This window comes from Botrytis fragariae (assembly GCF_013461495.1).
Source record: "Botrytis fragariae strain BVB16 chromosome Unknown tig00000260, whole genome shotgun sequence".
Lineage (NCBI taxonomy): Eukaryota > Fungi > Ascomycota > Leotiomycetes > Helotiales > Sclerotiniaceae > Botrytis > Botrytis fragariae.
The window spans coordinates 253,926-269,210 of NW_023501005.1; the positions used below are offsets into that span (position 1 = coordinate 253,926).

General features: G+C 41.5%; 5 protein-coding genes across 5 annotated transcripts; 2 read left to right on the forward strand and 3 right to left on the reverse strand.

Annotated features, from left to right (window-relative positions):
• Nucleotides 1–241: 241 nt before the first annotated feature.
• Bfra_012089 (uncharacterized protein) lies at nt 242–1,330 on the forward strand (the record flags this gene model as incomplete). Its single annotated transcript, XM_037342410.1, has 1 exon — nt 242–1,330. One exon carries the CDS (start codon nt 242–244, stop codon nt 1,328–1,330), a length of 1,089 nt encoding a protein of 362 aa, XP_037187707.1.
• A 693-nt stretch (nt 1,331–2,023) lies between these two features.
• On the reverse strand, nt 2,024–2,404 carry Bfra_012090 (uncharacterized protein; the record flags this gene model as incomplete). Its single annotated transcript, XM_037342411.1, has 2 exons — nt 2,024–2,233; nt 2,294–2,404. The coding sequence occupies 2 exons, from the start codon at nt 2,402–2,404 to the stop codon at nt 2,024–2,026; spliced, it is 321 nt and encodes a 106-aa protein (XP_037187708.1).
• Nucleotides 2,405–4,878: 2,474 nt separating this feature from the next.
• Nucleotides 4,879–7,410, reverse strand: Bfra_012091 (uncharacterized protein; the record flags this gene model as incomplete). Its single annotated transcript, XM_037342412.1, has 4 exons — nt 4,879–6,270; nt 6,350–6,431; nt 6,484–6,881; nt 6,931–7,410. The coding sequence occupies 4 exons, from the start codon at nt 7,408–7,410 to the stop codon at nt 4,879–4,881; spliced, it is 2,352 nt and encodes a 783-aa protein (XP_037187709.1).
• A 1,175-nt stretch (nt 7,411–8,585) lies between these two features.
• Bfra_012092 (uncharacterized protein) lies at nt 8,586–9,021 on the forward strand (the record flags this gene model as incomplete). The annotated part of the gene is made up of 2 exons (XM_037342413.1): nt 8,586–8,724; nt 8,837–9,021. 2 exons carry the CDS (start codon nt 8,586–8,588, stop codon nt 9,019–9,021), a joined length of 324 nt encoding a protein of 107 aa, XP_037187710.1.
• A 1,609-nt stretch (nt 9,022–10,630) lies between these two features.
• Bfra_012093 (putative feruloyl esterase b precursor protein) lies at nt 10,631–13,631 on the reverse strand (the record flags this gene model as incomplete). Its single annotated transcript, XM_037342414.1, has 8 exons — nt 10,631–10,791; nt 10,839–11,196; nt 11,257–11,583; nt 11,873–12,152; nt 12,209–12,492; nt 12,555–13,160; nt 13,210–13,253; nt 13,427–13,631. The coding sequence occupies 8 exons, from the start codon at nt 13,629–13,631 to the stop codon at nt 10,631–10,633; spliced, it is 2,265 nt and encodes a 754-aa protein (XP_037187711.1).
• Nucleotides 13,632–15,285: the final 1,654 nt, after the last annotated feature.

Sequence of the window (15,285 nt, forward strand, 5' to 3'; positions counted from 1 at the left end):
ACTGAACCAAACGTATACACAATCAGTAATCATGTTGAACAAGATGTTTAGTGAACATCTTCGGATTTCATTGAAAGCATCAATTAAATCAATCGTCATATTTCAAAGCTGTAGTATCTGGATTTGTCTATAAAGTCACAACTGGCACTGAAATGTCTCAAAATCAACACTCAAAAATATCATACTTCTCTTCTCCTCTTTCCTCAAGCAAGCCTTCTACATAACTAAACCTTCAAACACAATGTCATCTCATCATACTTCAAAAATCTTCATCATTGGTGGTACAGGTGCTCAAGGCATTCCTGTCATCAAATCTCTCGTTGCCGACAAAAAATATCAAGTCCGAGTTCTTACCCGGGACACCACATCTACTCGAGCTCAACAACTTCTTGCTCTTGGGAATGTAGAACTCTTCGAAGGTACGTTTGCCGATGAAGACATTCTTCGAGCCGGTTACAAAGGTTGTGATGGAGCATTTGTTAATATTGATGGATTTAACACGGGAGAAAAAACCGAAATGTTTTGGGCCATTCGTTCTTATGAAATTGCTATTCAGGAAGGAATTAAATTCTTCGTCTATGGAAATCTAGACTATGCGTTGAAGAAAAGTGGATGGCAAGAAAAATATCATGCTGGTCATTATGATGGGAAAGGAAGAATTGGCGAATGGATTTTATGGCAAAATCAAAAGAATCCTAATGGAATGGGAGCCGCATTGTTTACCACGGGTCCATATATCGAAATGGCCATTTCGGGACAAACAGTCATGACACCTAGTGTAGAGGATGGTGTTGTAACATGGAGAGTTCCACTAGGAAATGGCGCAGTACCTCATGTGGGGTTGGAAGATTGCGGTCCCTATGTTCGATGGTTATTCGATCATCCAGAGCGTAGTAATGGTATGGATCTCCTTGTCGCCATTGCCAATATCTCATATTCTGAGATGGCCACGGCGTTTGAAAAAGTCACGGGTCATCCGGCGCAATATATTGATACCGAATTTGATGCGTACTTTCAAAGATACGGACCACTGGCTGACGCGCCAGCGGGATTTAATGCGGATCCGAAGGATAAGGCAACGATGAGTTTTAGAAGAAATTTCACGAGTTGGTGGATGCAGTTTAGAGATGGATTGTTGGAGAGAGATTATAAGTTGTTGGATGAGATCCATCCGGGCAGGATTAGAAGTGCGGAGGATTTTTTTAAGAGGGAGGAGAAGAGGTTGAGAAAAGAATCGGGAGGGAAGACTGGGTTGTGGGAGAGTGTGCAGAAGGAGAATATGAAATTTATTTTGAAGTTGTCGGAGGATGGAAGAAAGGGGAAACTTTGAGGGTAGGTAGTTGATTGAGAGTGGGCGTCTGCGATTAATTGGGGTTTTTTTGCGGGAACTTTTACAGTACTTTGTTTGTTATTTATTGATTTAACGAATGGAATTACTTCTAGTTCTGGACTAATATTTACAGTATAAGTCTGATGGATCATCTCTCTAAACATCTCTGGCCTCCTAGATCATCCTCATTCAAAAATTTACATAAACACACATGACACAGTGCACAGCATACATCCCTTTCCCTCATAGTGATTCTAAATATCACGAGTGGTGGTACCAATTGCATTGTATTGCTCTGCATACTGGATTTCCTAAAGTCGCTAGCTAACTAAACTGAACTACAAGTCCAAAACATGCACAAACACCCAATGAAACAAAGAACACTATTGATAATGAGATTTTCAAATTGAAAACAAATAAATAAACGATAAAATGAAAACGATTAAGCAATCCTTTGAGATAAATCGTGGAAATGACTGTGTTATCCCGATGCTATACTCTGCGTTATAAGATATGAAGAGAGGTTGATGAACTTGCGGAGGTCCCTCCCATTTTCAGTGGGTTGATTGCATGCGACATTGTGAGGGATTTCCAGAAGAAGATCACTTCTGTTTTCTTGTCTGGCCTTCCTTTCCCATCTCCAATATAAATATAAATCTCAATCCCCATCCACCCCCCTCCTCGCACCCAAACCTAAACATTAGTAATCGGCGTCCACCACCCCGGCTGCCCCGCACAATTCGCATTCGCACAGCACACCGGCGTCGCCTTCCCATCACCATTCGGCTTATTTCCAATCGGCATCGTGGAGCAATCATCGGAATATGGATGCGGGATCGCGGTGTTGTTTTTGCAGAGGGTACCACCTGTGCCGAGATTGCGTTCGCAGCAGAAGAAGTTGCACTAGGGGGGTTAGTGGCGGTAGACATAAAGGGGGGAGGGAAGAGGGAAGAGGATAAGTACAGTTCCTTGGACGCCACCACCGCCGCCATTCATAGGTGGTCCTTGGGGGATGGAGAGGGCGAGGGTGCTAAGGAGGGTGGTGGCGAGGAGGACTTGGGTTGGGAAGCGCATTTTTTCTTGATTTGATTTCCTTTTTGGAATTTGAAATTTGGTTTGGGGTGTTGCGGGAATTGGATACTATGGAATAGTATCGTATAGTAGGGTGTTGTATAGAGAAGTGATCTAATTCTCTCTGAATTCTGAATGATGTGCTTTTTTTTCAAATGATGCGAAGGAAGGTGGGATTCATATATATATGCATATGTATCTTCTTTTCTGCCCTTCCCCTTCTTTCTCATCAGTTCTCTTCTCATCTCATCAACCCACTCAGTGCCTTCATTCTCCCTTGCCCCAAGTTCTACACATTCCATTCCTATACCATCCAACTCTCGCATCTCAGAAAACCACCAGACGCAGAAGGAACGCATGTCTCTCCCACATTCCGCGGAGAATACCGAGAGTGATGCTTTTCGGGTCAGATGAGGCTACGCGAGGAATGTGGATACGCACCCCTGAATACTGTCATTCCATCGGGGATATATAAAATATCAGTGCTTAGAAATGTGCATGATGGAATTCTAGACTATGAGAGATCTTGGGTTTGAATCTTGGGAGATGTATTGCATTTGCGTGGAAATCAAGAAAGGGTACCAACGGCTCGGGTAACTTAACAATCTCGCCTTTTCTGGACTGATTGATTGATGTCAGTTTTGAGACAGATTGGGAAATATGGAAGGGATCAGGAGATCTAGGATGTCATTCGTTCTATTTTATATTTTGAGTGAGAGGGTCTAGATCTGGGTTTCTCGATCATTCATATCTTGATATGTATGTGAAGGAAAATGATCCATTCAGCGGGGTTTCTGTTCGACTTGGTGATTACCGCTCTTGAAGACGGAGATATCCTATCAATATATGAGGAGCGATTTTCTGGGGATAACATGTGAAGTAGTTGTATTCGTGTTTAATTTGCTAATTTTTTATGGATATTCATTGATTACTACCTGTACGTTTTTTGTTCCTTTGCAAGTGATGTTTTTTTATCATCATCATCATCATCATCATCATCTGTATAATTTGCCAAATTCCTCATTAATATAACTCCTTCGTGGTTAAAATATCCTTTACCACAAAAAAGTACCCCATCCTGTCGTTGTATAAGCTTCCTCATCGATAAAACTTCTTGATCTTTATAATCTCCTTCATGAAAATCCCCTCCCTTCTCGTAATCTTCCCTATAACACCTCCTCTTCACTACGAGAAACTCTTCACTATCGCAAATATCATGCCATTTCAACCTTTTTGCCAGTATCCCTTCCATGCCTTTCCATGCCCTCGCAATCTCACAGCACCTTCTCTCATCCTTCATCTATACCTCTCTCATCTTCCCCAAATCATCTTTCTTGTAAACAATAAAACCTCTTATTCCATCCCAGATCACCATACCAACATACATTCTTGCACCCAAGTCTCCAGAACCTATTTACCTAGCTGTATCATTATCTGAACACCCATCCGCGAACCATCCTCGAATCATGCTGCTCATAACCAATTCACAAGAACTTTACATTTCAAAACCACCTAAATAATCCATGCGCATACCTCAGCTGTTATGGCCGTGCACTGTGTATGAATGGATAGATGAATAAATAGATATAACATAGCAAACCACACCGGGATAATTATACATACTTCATTCACAACATATCATATATCCACATTCCCTCTAAAGAACACTCTCTGAAATTTAACCTAAACATCTATCCTCCAAATTCAAGACCAACTGACAAACCACTCGCTCGGTCTAAGCTAAGCCAATTTGGCAAAATTACCGAGATCGGTAAAGTGTCAATGTGTTATCATCATTTTTAGATTTTCGTTAAATGATAAATCATAGAGTGATATGGTGAAATTGTGATTTGGAACTTTTTTGCAGGTAGATGTACTATTTGATGAATCAGGATAGGTGTTGATTTGGATGTTGTATGGTTTATCCAGGGAGATATTTGTAATTCAATCGTGAATTGAGAAGATAAACCGGGTTTCTTTGGTGTTGAGCGCTCGGATTAAAAATATTGACGCGGAGGCCATGAAGAATATATGATTCAGCGATTGTGAACTAATTGGAAAATGATAAAGGGGAAAGAATAGGAGTTTCGAATTCGAAATTCATTATTCTGCCTATTATTGAACCGAAGGAATACAAAAGAGCTGTCACTATTCCAGTCAAGTCAAGTTAAAATTCGGAGAAAGTTATGGATTTGAAGAAATTTAATAATCAATCTATTGAAACCTTGTATAAAAATCATCGAGGATTTGTTGATCAAGGCTCAACTAGGGTTACATGATTGACTTAACTATCTATTTCAATATGTGAATTCCTAAAAGCGCACCTTGCTGAGAGTGATATGAACCTGTACTCGAAGATAGACCACAGCTAATTTTCATCTGTCTGGAAATCAAGCTGTCTGATCTTTTGGAAAACATTGGGAATTTTGAAAGCATCTCATGGAGAAAAACCTTTACCCTCTATAAATGACATACTATCAAGCAGGCTGACCAGGAATGAAATCCACCTCATTATCATCGTCCATATCATTATCCGTTGATATGTCATCCTCATCGATAGGATCATATTCATCCATTTCAATACCCCCCGTGGCCATAACCTTATCAAACAAATTTGATGAAATCTTTCTCATTCTCTTAATCATATCATCCAGTGTCGGTGTCCACGAATCGCATCGCTTGTTATCTTCCCCATTTAACAAAAAGATCAATGTTTGTATCTTAGCGTCGATCTTGTTGATCGTATCGAATGGGTCTGCAGTCTTTCCATTTACTATACTTGTAGCCAACTTTATGATATTCGCGCAAGTCCTGCTATATCGGGAACTTCTCCATCGAGTTTCCAAGACCTCCACTCCTTGAGAAATCACCTGTGACATATACTCAGGTTCAGTGTGGAATTGGTCGTAGGCGTTCATAATGATTGCAATCTCTCCAAATTCCTCATATTCCATTGCATATTTTTTGCTTTTTGCGTCGGCAGGCGAGTATAACATTTGTCGCAAAAATTCTAGCTTCTCATCTATATCTTCATAATCTCGAAGTAATTCATCTGTCCAGTATTCGTGAGCGATCTGTCTGGCAAATCCTCTAAATCCTTGGTTGAACATCAATAAATGATCTTTAATCTCGATGGGAGCATCTCCAGAAATTGCCATTTGAAAATAAGTGTCAACAGCTGCACGATGAGCCATTGTAGCACTCATAAGCATATCATATTGAGTCTGCATGGATGTCTTGATGATCTCCAACGGATCTGGCTGTCTCGATTCCTGTCCTGGAGAAGTATAATTATCCGAAGTGAAAGCTTCAAGTCTGTCCTTTAGACTTTTGTTAAAATCAACGATAGCCTTCAATTGATTGGATTGTTCTAAGCTGTTGATGAAAAACTCCTCATTCAATTCTGCCCTCTTGATCAAATCATCCCCAGCTTTGCAAGCTCTTCGTTCATCTGGACTCATATCCTGCTTTGATTTTAAACTTAAATGCGTAGCTTTCCACTCAAAGTGTTTAACTTCGTCATCATCCGTACTTAGTACATGTGCGTCAGGAAAATGCGGAAGTCGAGTAACCTGCATCCTTACCTTATTGGATCTAAGGGCAAGCATCTTGGTACCAAATATTCTGACGGTATGAAGCCAGAAAGTCATCTGGTGAACATCTTCAAAGTAAGTTACTGGTATGGGGTAAAAATTGTACCGGGGGTTGAGAGCGGGTGTTTTTAAAATAAAATTCGACACATAGCTCGCCCAATATACCGTTGGCCACTCGGTCCAGAAAAGAGCGATTGTAGGGTACAAAGAGCCCTTTGGGTTCTTCTCTCCACGAGTAACACCACCAAGACCAACCTGCTCCATCAAAAAGCCGCACTCTTAAATTGAGTGGTTCTCATAATATGGCTTGGCTAATTAGTAATGAGGAAATCCTTGAGATATCCCAGTGACTCACCTCCGAGCCCAGGTTCCAATTTGACAGAATTTTATCTCTTTTTGCCCGAATAAAGTCGCTAATATTGAACATTGCATGAAAACTAAAGAGATATATTAGAATAATAATCATAATATAAAGGAGGTGTCACTTGCCATTCATGAGTGAGTGTTACGGCCACTCTCCACTGATATGCCAGCTTTTCCGAAGCTGTGATATTAGGTCGTAGTAAAGGTTCGAGGTTGGTATGGTTTAAAATAATGTGACAGTGAAGAAGTGGTGGACTATCTGGAATTCTCTGCAATCCGCACTTAGTACAGCCATTGAAAGAAAAAGTCACGGAAGTGTCTTTGAATTTCAAGAAAGCGAAACTTGACAGTGCGTGTAAAAGCATCTTTTTGCTCTTTTGGAGAGATGGATCATCTGGAGCTAATCCTCTCGACTTGATAGAAAAAAGCGTCTCTAGGAATTGTGGTGTGGCGCGCTCTGGTAGATTTTCAGGAATTCTTTCAGGATCGATTGGGATTCGTTTGCCACACAATAAAGTATCATACTATATTTTATTTATTAGATAATTCGAAATCGGGTTTGAGTAAATTTACCAAGTCATTCTGAATGTTTATTAATAACATTGAGGCAAGTTGAAGAGTTGGTTGTAATAATTCCCACACAACATCATTTGTAGCAAACCATTTTCCGGGTCCTAATTGACCAAGAGCATATGGCTTGCCATTTGTTTTCCACCGGTCTCTTTTGAAGCAGGGTAGTAATGGAATGTTCAAATCGCTTCCTTTCAAAGGTCTTGTCGATGTTATATTCGCATCCAGATCAAGCAATTGCTTTGCTGTAAAGTTATAAAATGCATTCCTCTGTTGCTGTTCTCTTCGTAATGTACTCGCATCGACTTTCCCAACTCCGCCTCTTGTAATGTGCGGCACGATCGGCGTTAATCCGCTGTGTCTATCGTTCGGTTGTCCCGGGTAAGGGCCATATTTTTCTTTAAACACCGTATCAGGCCCCTGATTAGAAGCTACAGGTCTACGAGAAGAGGGAGATGATTTCCCACCACGTCTGTTGGACATGACTTAGAGCAAGTTCGATGCCGAGAAATGCTATCTGGTATGTTAATAATTGACCGGATATCGAGTATCTCCAGTCTATGTGTTTCATGTAAAAGTTCAAATCTTTGCAAAATTCTATCAAAGGAAACAAATAGCTTGAAGTGTTTAACAAAGGAAACTAAGAGACCTTAATACTGAAGGACACAAGACAAGAGAACTTGTGATTGAAAGAAATAGAAGCAGAGAAGAGAGGCATCACGAAGAGCTTAATCGAAAGGTATTGACTATCAATAATCATTATATACCAAACAAATTCACATGAGTATATATGATTCAGGAGTAGGATGCACATTCATGTCTCTACTTGTTTCTGTTGATAAGTCAAGATTAAGTCAGAGGAATGTGAGATTACCTGAGTGTAATACCAATAAAATTGATTAGTCATCACATCTCGTGAGGTGGTGAGGGTGGAAGGGGGGATGTCGTTAGAATTTGACGTAGTCAGAGCTTCCAAAGACCGTACATCTCTCAATGATGATCTAAACAAATATCTCCTTCGTACTCTCAAGCGAGGTGTTGAACCAGGTTTGCGCCGATTAAATTATCTGGTTCAAGATCAGGTCGAAGCCAGGTAACATCATGATTATGGTGTGATTGTATGCGATTCAAGATCCCCTACCGCTCAGCACACACGTCCAACTCCGATGTCCCCCCTTAAAGCTTATTGATTCTGGAGGTAACTAAGCAACGGGGGATCTCGAACAGCCTTTGATCAATCCGATTTCGATTTCGATTTTGAGGTTGATGTCGTTTTTGTAATCAACTTCAAATAGGCAATCGATAATAGTTGGAATTCTAAATAGGTGAAGTTACTCCGCGTTTTCCGTAGGATCCGTGACTACATATCCAGAGCAATGGCTACGCATCTCACGATATAACAAGATGATACTGAATCAAGTGAGTGTTTGTATAATAATCTGTCAGTTCAACCAAAACAAGTGTCCACTTAACATATCCCACCTACCAACACTAAAAACCCGATATCTCACCCAACAGTTTTGTCTGCACCTTGCGGCGACGTAATAGATAAATCTCATCTATCACCCACAGCATTCTATTTTCGCTCCTTTCGTTGAAAACACCGGCACGAAAATCTAGTACCTTCTTATCGATCACCTCCCCCATCCTCTCCCAAAATGAAACTTTCACCACCAGGATGGGTCTTAACCATCATAACCACCGTCACAATCGCGACTCGTATTGTTAATATGATCGACCCCTCAAACACCACGAAAGAGTTCAATATCAATAGTCCCGAGGCTGTACGATTGATTTGTAAGATTTCCTCACTTATCTCTTGTTTCTTGGTGTTTCAACTTTCTTCATGCGCTGCAATTTCCCTCCCCGCTATTCACTCCTTTTAAACATCCCTCGCTAATATCAGCAGCCTATCTCCTCATCTTAATAAACCTCTACGAATTTATAGCTGCTTTCCAAGATAATTGGGTAGCATATAAGTTCGGAATTGTTTCTCGATTGGCGGCAGTGGGTGTATTCTGGGATTTTGGGGGTGAGTGGGTGAAAGTTGTTTTTGTAGAGTTGGGAACTTTGGTGTTGTTAGCGGAGCTATAGGGTTTGCTTGAAGAGGATATAGCTTCGTAATGGTTCTGAATAGGGGAGGGAAGTCAGGGTGAGGATATAAAACTAGAGTGCTAAGAAGTAAAAAGAGTGGAAGGAAGGCTGCTGGCGTTGAGATATAGCGGCGTGGTGAGTTGAAGCGAGAGACTCAGACATTCTCAAATCAATTCAGGAGTCATTTGTAGACATGGCATGCACGATAAGTCATAAAATGACACATCGTTTTTAAAAGTCACGCATTCGATTCAACTACTTGTCGAATCTACTAAATCTATCACATATCAACAGGTAAATATGTGCACGGACCCAATTACTACTCCCTCAGATGCGATCAAGTATCTTTATTTCCCTCCCTTTAATTCCTTTGCTCCATCTCAATCTCCATCTCCGCCAAACCAGTCCCAATCTCTCGCTTCATTGATAACCGCCCCTACTATCTCTCTGAGAATTTGCTCCGCCTGGTTGATCGCGACCATTCCATGTACTTTTCCGCGTGTTCTAGGCATGCAGACTGGCAGTGTTCCAGCTGGAATTATCACGTTGAGCTCCTGCGTTTGACTGACGTGATGCGTTACTATTGGATATCACAGCACCAGAGCCACTAGAGGCTTGCCGAACGGAGGAGAAATTCTGACCACTACCTAACTTGATATCAAGAATGTTCTATGAGGGGATTGTGAGTGATATGCCACTTGTACCAGCTCTGTATTGTGGATTAAAGGTAATGTCAAAGCAACTTGTGTTATTATTTGCTTGAGTATCACTGCACAGATGGAAGCGGTCTGGTGGAAGCGAGGCTGAGTTTTCCCGCAGGCGAGGTGTTGTATGTGAAAGAAGGCTATCAGGGTCTACCCTTAACTCCCGAGCCTCCCTTTCAATCCTGTCAAAGGATTGTTGCATCGTTTTACCTGGGAGGCAAAGGGGGGGCAACAGTTCACCCTGAACTTCGTTTTCATCGCTATGGTCACTTTTTTTCGGCGTGTTGTTTTGGTTTTCTTAGAGGGTTATGGTATTGATTTATAGATGTTGATAATGAAATGAGGAAGAATAAAATGCAAGAGCTGAGGGATTTCGAATGCTTAAGTAAACCTTTCCCGGCGTCCATGACTGCCCTACAAGTAATGATACTAATCATAAACGTTCGCGAGCTAAGATCGGTGAGTATTCCCACATAAATCTCGGAATGAATCACAATCTAGCAACGATTCAAAAATTTGACTCCTGACATCTGACTCGCATGTTGACACAGAGCATTGAAATGTCAAACACTTATGTAAACGACATCCACGAGTCCCAATGATCGCCCCAACTTTATTTGCGGTATCTGCTCATTCTTTATTTTTATTGTAGAACCTCACCAGTTTGGAGAGAAGTAAAAGCAGAAGTAATCTTATTCATCACGCTGACGACCTCTTGAAGGACTAATCGTAACACAAAAAATCGGCATGCTAAGGTTATGAAGTCCGTATCCAGAAGAACATAGAAAAATCATACAAAATGGACATGCAAAGACGGGCACCCCATTCATCCGCAATGCAAAGCAGACGGGTAAACACAACGACAAATACCCACCTCTTCATCCCGATAATCACCCCCAAGCACGCTAAGCCTGCAGAAGTGTTCCATCTTTATTCTCACATTCTCGCTCTCCATCAAATCCACGGCAATTCTGGTAGCCGGCGCTTGGCATATACAACGACGCCATAAAGGTAGCATTCGTATATCGAAGATTTTGAGACATTTCTTCGTCATCTCTGTATTTCTCTTGTATTCCCACTGATAATACTCTATCAGAGGAAGACACCTCCTACCACGTAATCGTGGACAAATGACCAAATCCTCGGGTCTCTTCCATTTCCCATCAAAAACGAAGTAGTACTCTGGAGCTTCATTTCCCAGACATATTTGTGGGTTGACTAATGTGTGGCACTCTAATTCTATAAGGATCATCGTGAAAAAGAGTAGCACTTTCTCTGATTGGCTCAAGTTTGCTAGAGTAGCTGTGGAAGTCTTCTTAGTAGCATAAATTTCGGGAGCTTGCCATAAATCGGATGAGTTTTCATCGTGATATTCGAATCGTAGGATGTGTCCGTCTGTGATGTAGTGTAGCTCGATGGTTCTAAAAATCATCTTTTCATCCTCCATCCTCATGGGTATGACGGCTCTTAACTGGAATCACAAATCATCAAAATGAATAACGTCTTAATGAATTCGTTTCGCCTGACTTACTTCTATTGTGTGCAAGGACTCCGACATCTTTTGTCGCATGACCGTTATTTCCCACGCGGTCCTCTCGACATCGGGATCTTTCCACTTAATTTGGCATATGAACAATGGGCATCGGCGATTGAGAAATTGCTGCAGATATCGAGGGTCTTTTAACCAAAGAAAAGTGACCACCGCATCGAGTGGCGCCATAGTCTTTCGAGCTAAATATACATCAGGTCGACTTTCCATATACTTCTTGACGTCAACAACACGAGGCGATGGCTCTAAAGTTTTAAGTGGGAGTTCCGAAACGTTTAGCGGACAATAAGGCATGGTAGCAATGTTTAACTATAGAATTAAGAGTAGATTGATTTGAAATGTATGATAAGCCTGTTTTTGAATGATGCAGAAGGATATTCCAAATAGAAATGACAAAAAAAGGATAAGAACAAAAGGTTCGGCGAAGATTCGAGTATTGTCAGTATTTCTTTCCGCATCGGTACAAGACTTGAGAGCTTGCGATAAACTAGTATGGAAAGCACAGTGATAGGATGAAAACCCAAAGTCAATCATCTCAAGGAAAGTACTATCCCCTAGATCATGCAGCCTTACAACTCCAGTTTTCTGGGGCATTGACATCACCAGTTCCATCATATACAGTCTTACTTGGATAAGCACGCAAAGGTCTTTGTCGCAATACACCACCATCTGGGTTTGTGTCATTCGCGTATTTTGTAGCTATGATATCAGTCAGCACGGTACCATTTTCTACCCATGCCATTACAGCGAGCAGGACATCGTGTTTGGCGTCTTGAAAGCCAGGGACACCATGAGATGTTCTGGCGAGGCCACCAGCTTGTCCATCGCCATCAATAACCCATGGGGCATTCATTTTGGGGTAGGTCATTGCGCAGTGACTATATGTTTGTAGGTAGAGTACAAAATTATAGATGAAATCAGGAAACAAGCTTACCCCATTCCTGGAACTAAGTAGAATTTATAAAAACCGTCTAGCTTGATGCATTGAGGTTTTAAAGCTTTAGCGACTTGATCATAGAATCGGATACTCGAGCCAGTAGCGATGAAAGCATCTAATAACCCGTGATAGTGAAGTAGCTTTCCACAAGAAATCTTGTGGAAAGGTGCAAGGTTGAAATTATTGGCTGTCGCGTGACCGGGGTTTATCAAATCCAAAAGGAGAATGATTGCCGGATTCCAATCTTCCCAAGTCCAATCTGGTCCCAGACTAAGCATGTACTGCACATACGCTGTGCCTAGGGGACTTGGGGAAGAAATAAGTCCATTCCAACCCCATTCACTGCCCAATGTGAAGGGAGGGAATATGAACTATCCGCTTCAATCCAATCACTATGAGGTTTATTGAATGTAGCTATTTGTTCGCTGTTGAGACAAGTCGCCGTATTTGCAACACCCGGAGGGCACAAAAGTCTTGATGCGTTGAATTTGCATGCCAGAGGATCTATCACAATTCCATCAGTAACGCCATCTTGAGCGTCACATTGCCCAATGACTTCATCCGCAAGGTAAGTGGAGATTGATGGTGGAACATATTGGGAAGAATTTGCAGGCTGGTTCCAAATTCCCACAATCATATTCCAAAGCTGTAAATGAGTAGTCCACCACGCTGGAGCGCCTGCAACAACTCCATCGAAGTCATTTGGAAAAATTTCAACTCCTTTCAGACCTTGCTTACCACCAGCAGTACATCCTCGATAATAGCTATAGGAGATGTTGATTCCATAATATCCCTGGGTGACAGCTTTCCCTTTTAGTACGGTATCATGCATAACACGATATCCACAATTCTCAAGTGCTTCGGGATTATTATAGGCCCAATCAGCCCCTCCGCTTTCATGGCCAGTATTAGTGGAGACGGATGCAAATCCATACCACATGCCATCAATCTAGTTATATTAGATATTTTCAAATGGCGCAGATACACAAGAAGCTTACAACTGAATCCCAGCTAACGCTGCCAAAAAATTCGCCATTGTCAACTGTCCTAATTATTGTTATTCAAAGAATTTTGGCAGATATTGGAGTGATTTACAAAAATCTGCCGTTCCAATTATCAGGCAGTGCCAATCCAAAATTATATTGTGAAGTTGCGGAGAGGGACACATTCCCTTGTACAATACAACCAGCCTGGGGGATAATAGATCCCCTCTACCCGGCAGAACACCTGGAGGAGCACCTGGTGGACCACCACCTGCATTATACTCGGGTGGAGGAGTGAATATTGCACCTGCATCAAAATGCGTGGCATAGAAAACAATAGATTTTGCTGGTAAAAGTGCCGCGATAGCACTAACTGAACAATCGTATGCCACCGCAAAGCTTGCAAGCAAGCCCAAGGTCGAGAAGGTAGATCTCATCTTGAATTTTTGGTAAAATAAGCAGATAGAATTGTCAGGGCATATAGTTCTCGTATCCAGCTCTCAAACCGAGATGGCAGCGGCATTTTATATTCCAAAGTTCCATTTGCCAAATGGATGAAATAAAAGATCCCCATCGGTAATATTAAGACGGCTTTGAATTCTTCGCAAGTTTTGAGAGGTTCAAGCGCGCGTGGACAAAAGCTCTCTCTTCCCTTTGCTCAATATGAAGAGTCTTGGAGTTTATCACTAGACGGTAATATGTAAGAACACACTCAATAATTGTTCACTGCATATTGTAATGACCAAAGAAGGAAAGAGGTGTGAAGGGGCACTTGCCTTTCAAAGCAGGTACATAATTTCGCCAAGTGAAAACACCGTCACAAGGATTGGTAGCCTATCAATTATTCTCAAACGACCATCGGCGAATATATGAGGATGTTATGTCTTAACAAATCTCTGCTAAATGCCCAGAGTATGTTTCTCTCTACAGATACCTAGGTATATAATATATCCGGTTCCCACAATGTATCAATGGCATCTACCCTTCTCTCTGTGGGGATCTTCACGCGTACTTACAAGAACATTATCAGTGTGCCCAACAAACTCCGCGCTACAGAAGCAAGACATGTTGAACGAGGTGAGAAATAACTGACGCAGACTACCTACAAGAAAGAAGTTGAGAACTAAATAGATCCTTGGGCTTCAATAAAGTGGAAGCTAGTGAAGAATACAATTGGCATCGATACGTTCCGAGAATGCAAGCAATACACGCGTCTCTATTTCACGTGACCCAACGTTTTTGGTTTCCAGAAAATCTAAAAAATCTTTTCTAGATATGCAACAAAACAATTTCAAAAGTACAAAGTCACGGGACTATGGGACCGTAATTGGACGGCATATTCCCGAACGTGTCGTTGATCTTATGTCAGCAAGAGAAGCACAGGGAAGACAACTTTCAATTGTTATTTCAATTCCTCTTTGTCAGGCTTTACATCTTGTAGAAGCCAAACTCGGCGTCTTAATCCCCAATAATAACGAGTAGTCACTTGGAACTTAACATCTATCTCACTCCATAATTATACAACTACTAATCATATTTGCTCGGCGGTGGCTATTCAATTAGTTTCAACATTTTCTGCTTTGACTAAAATGCCGATATATCTATTATGTGATAGCAGAGCCCTGACAATTTTACTGGTTCAATAAGGATACACCTGATTTTGGGACCGGAGGCTATAAGAACATTCTAATAAAGAGTTTCTAGGGATACAGATCATTTCTAGGCCTAAATTCCTTGGGAACGAGAAATATATCCTTACAAAGAGTTTATCCTTGTATAGCATGTCCTTATAGCGAGACTTTACTGTAATGCCCCGCAGGACCGGGCAGAAGTGGGTAGGATTGAGTCTGTATCAGTGCCGGGAATGCCGACTTGTGGATGAAGAGCAAGGATTGCAAATAAAGCATGCTGGAGTAGACCTACTTTTACAGCATAATCTGTCTGTAAGGCTGGTTACCGATTTTTGATTTGGTCCCCTCCTCCTATCAACAAGAATATGTGTGTGGTTCGAGATGTAAAGACCGATATAAGCTCAGTCACATGAACTCGCGGGTCGTTCTTTGGTTCACCCTAGAGACTACGAACTTCGCG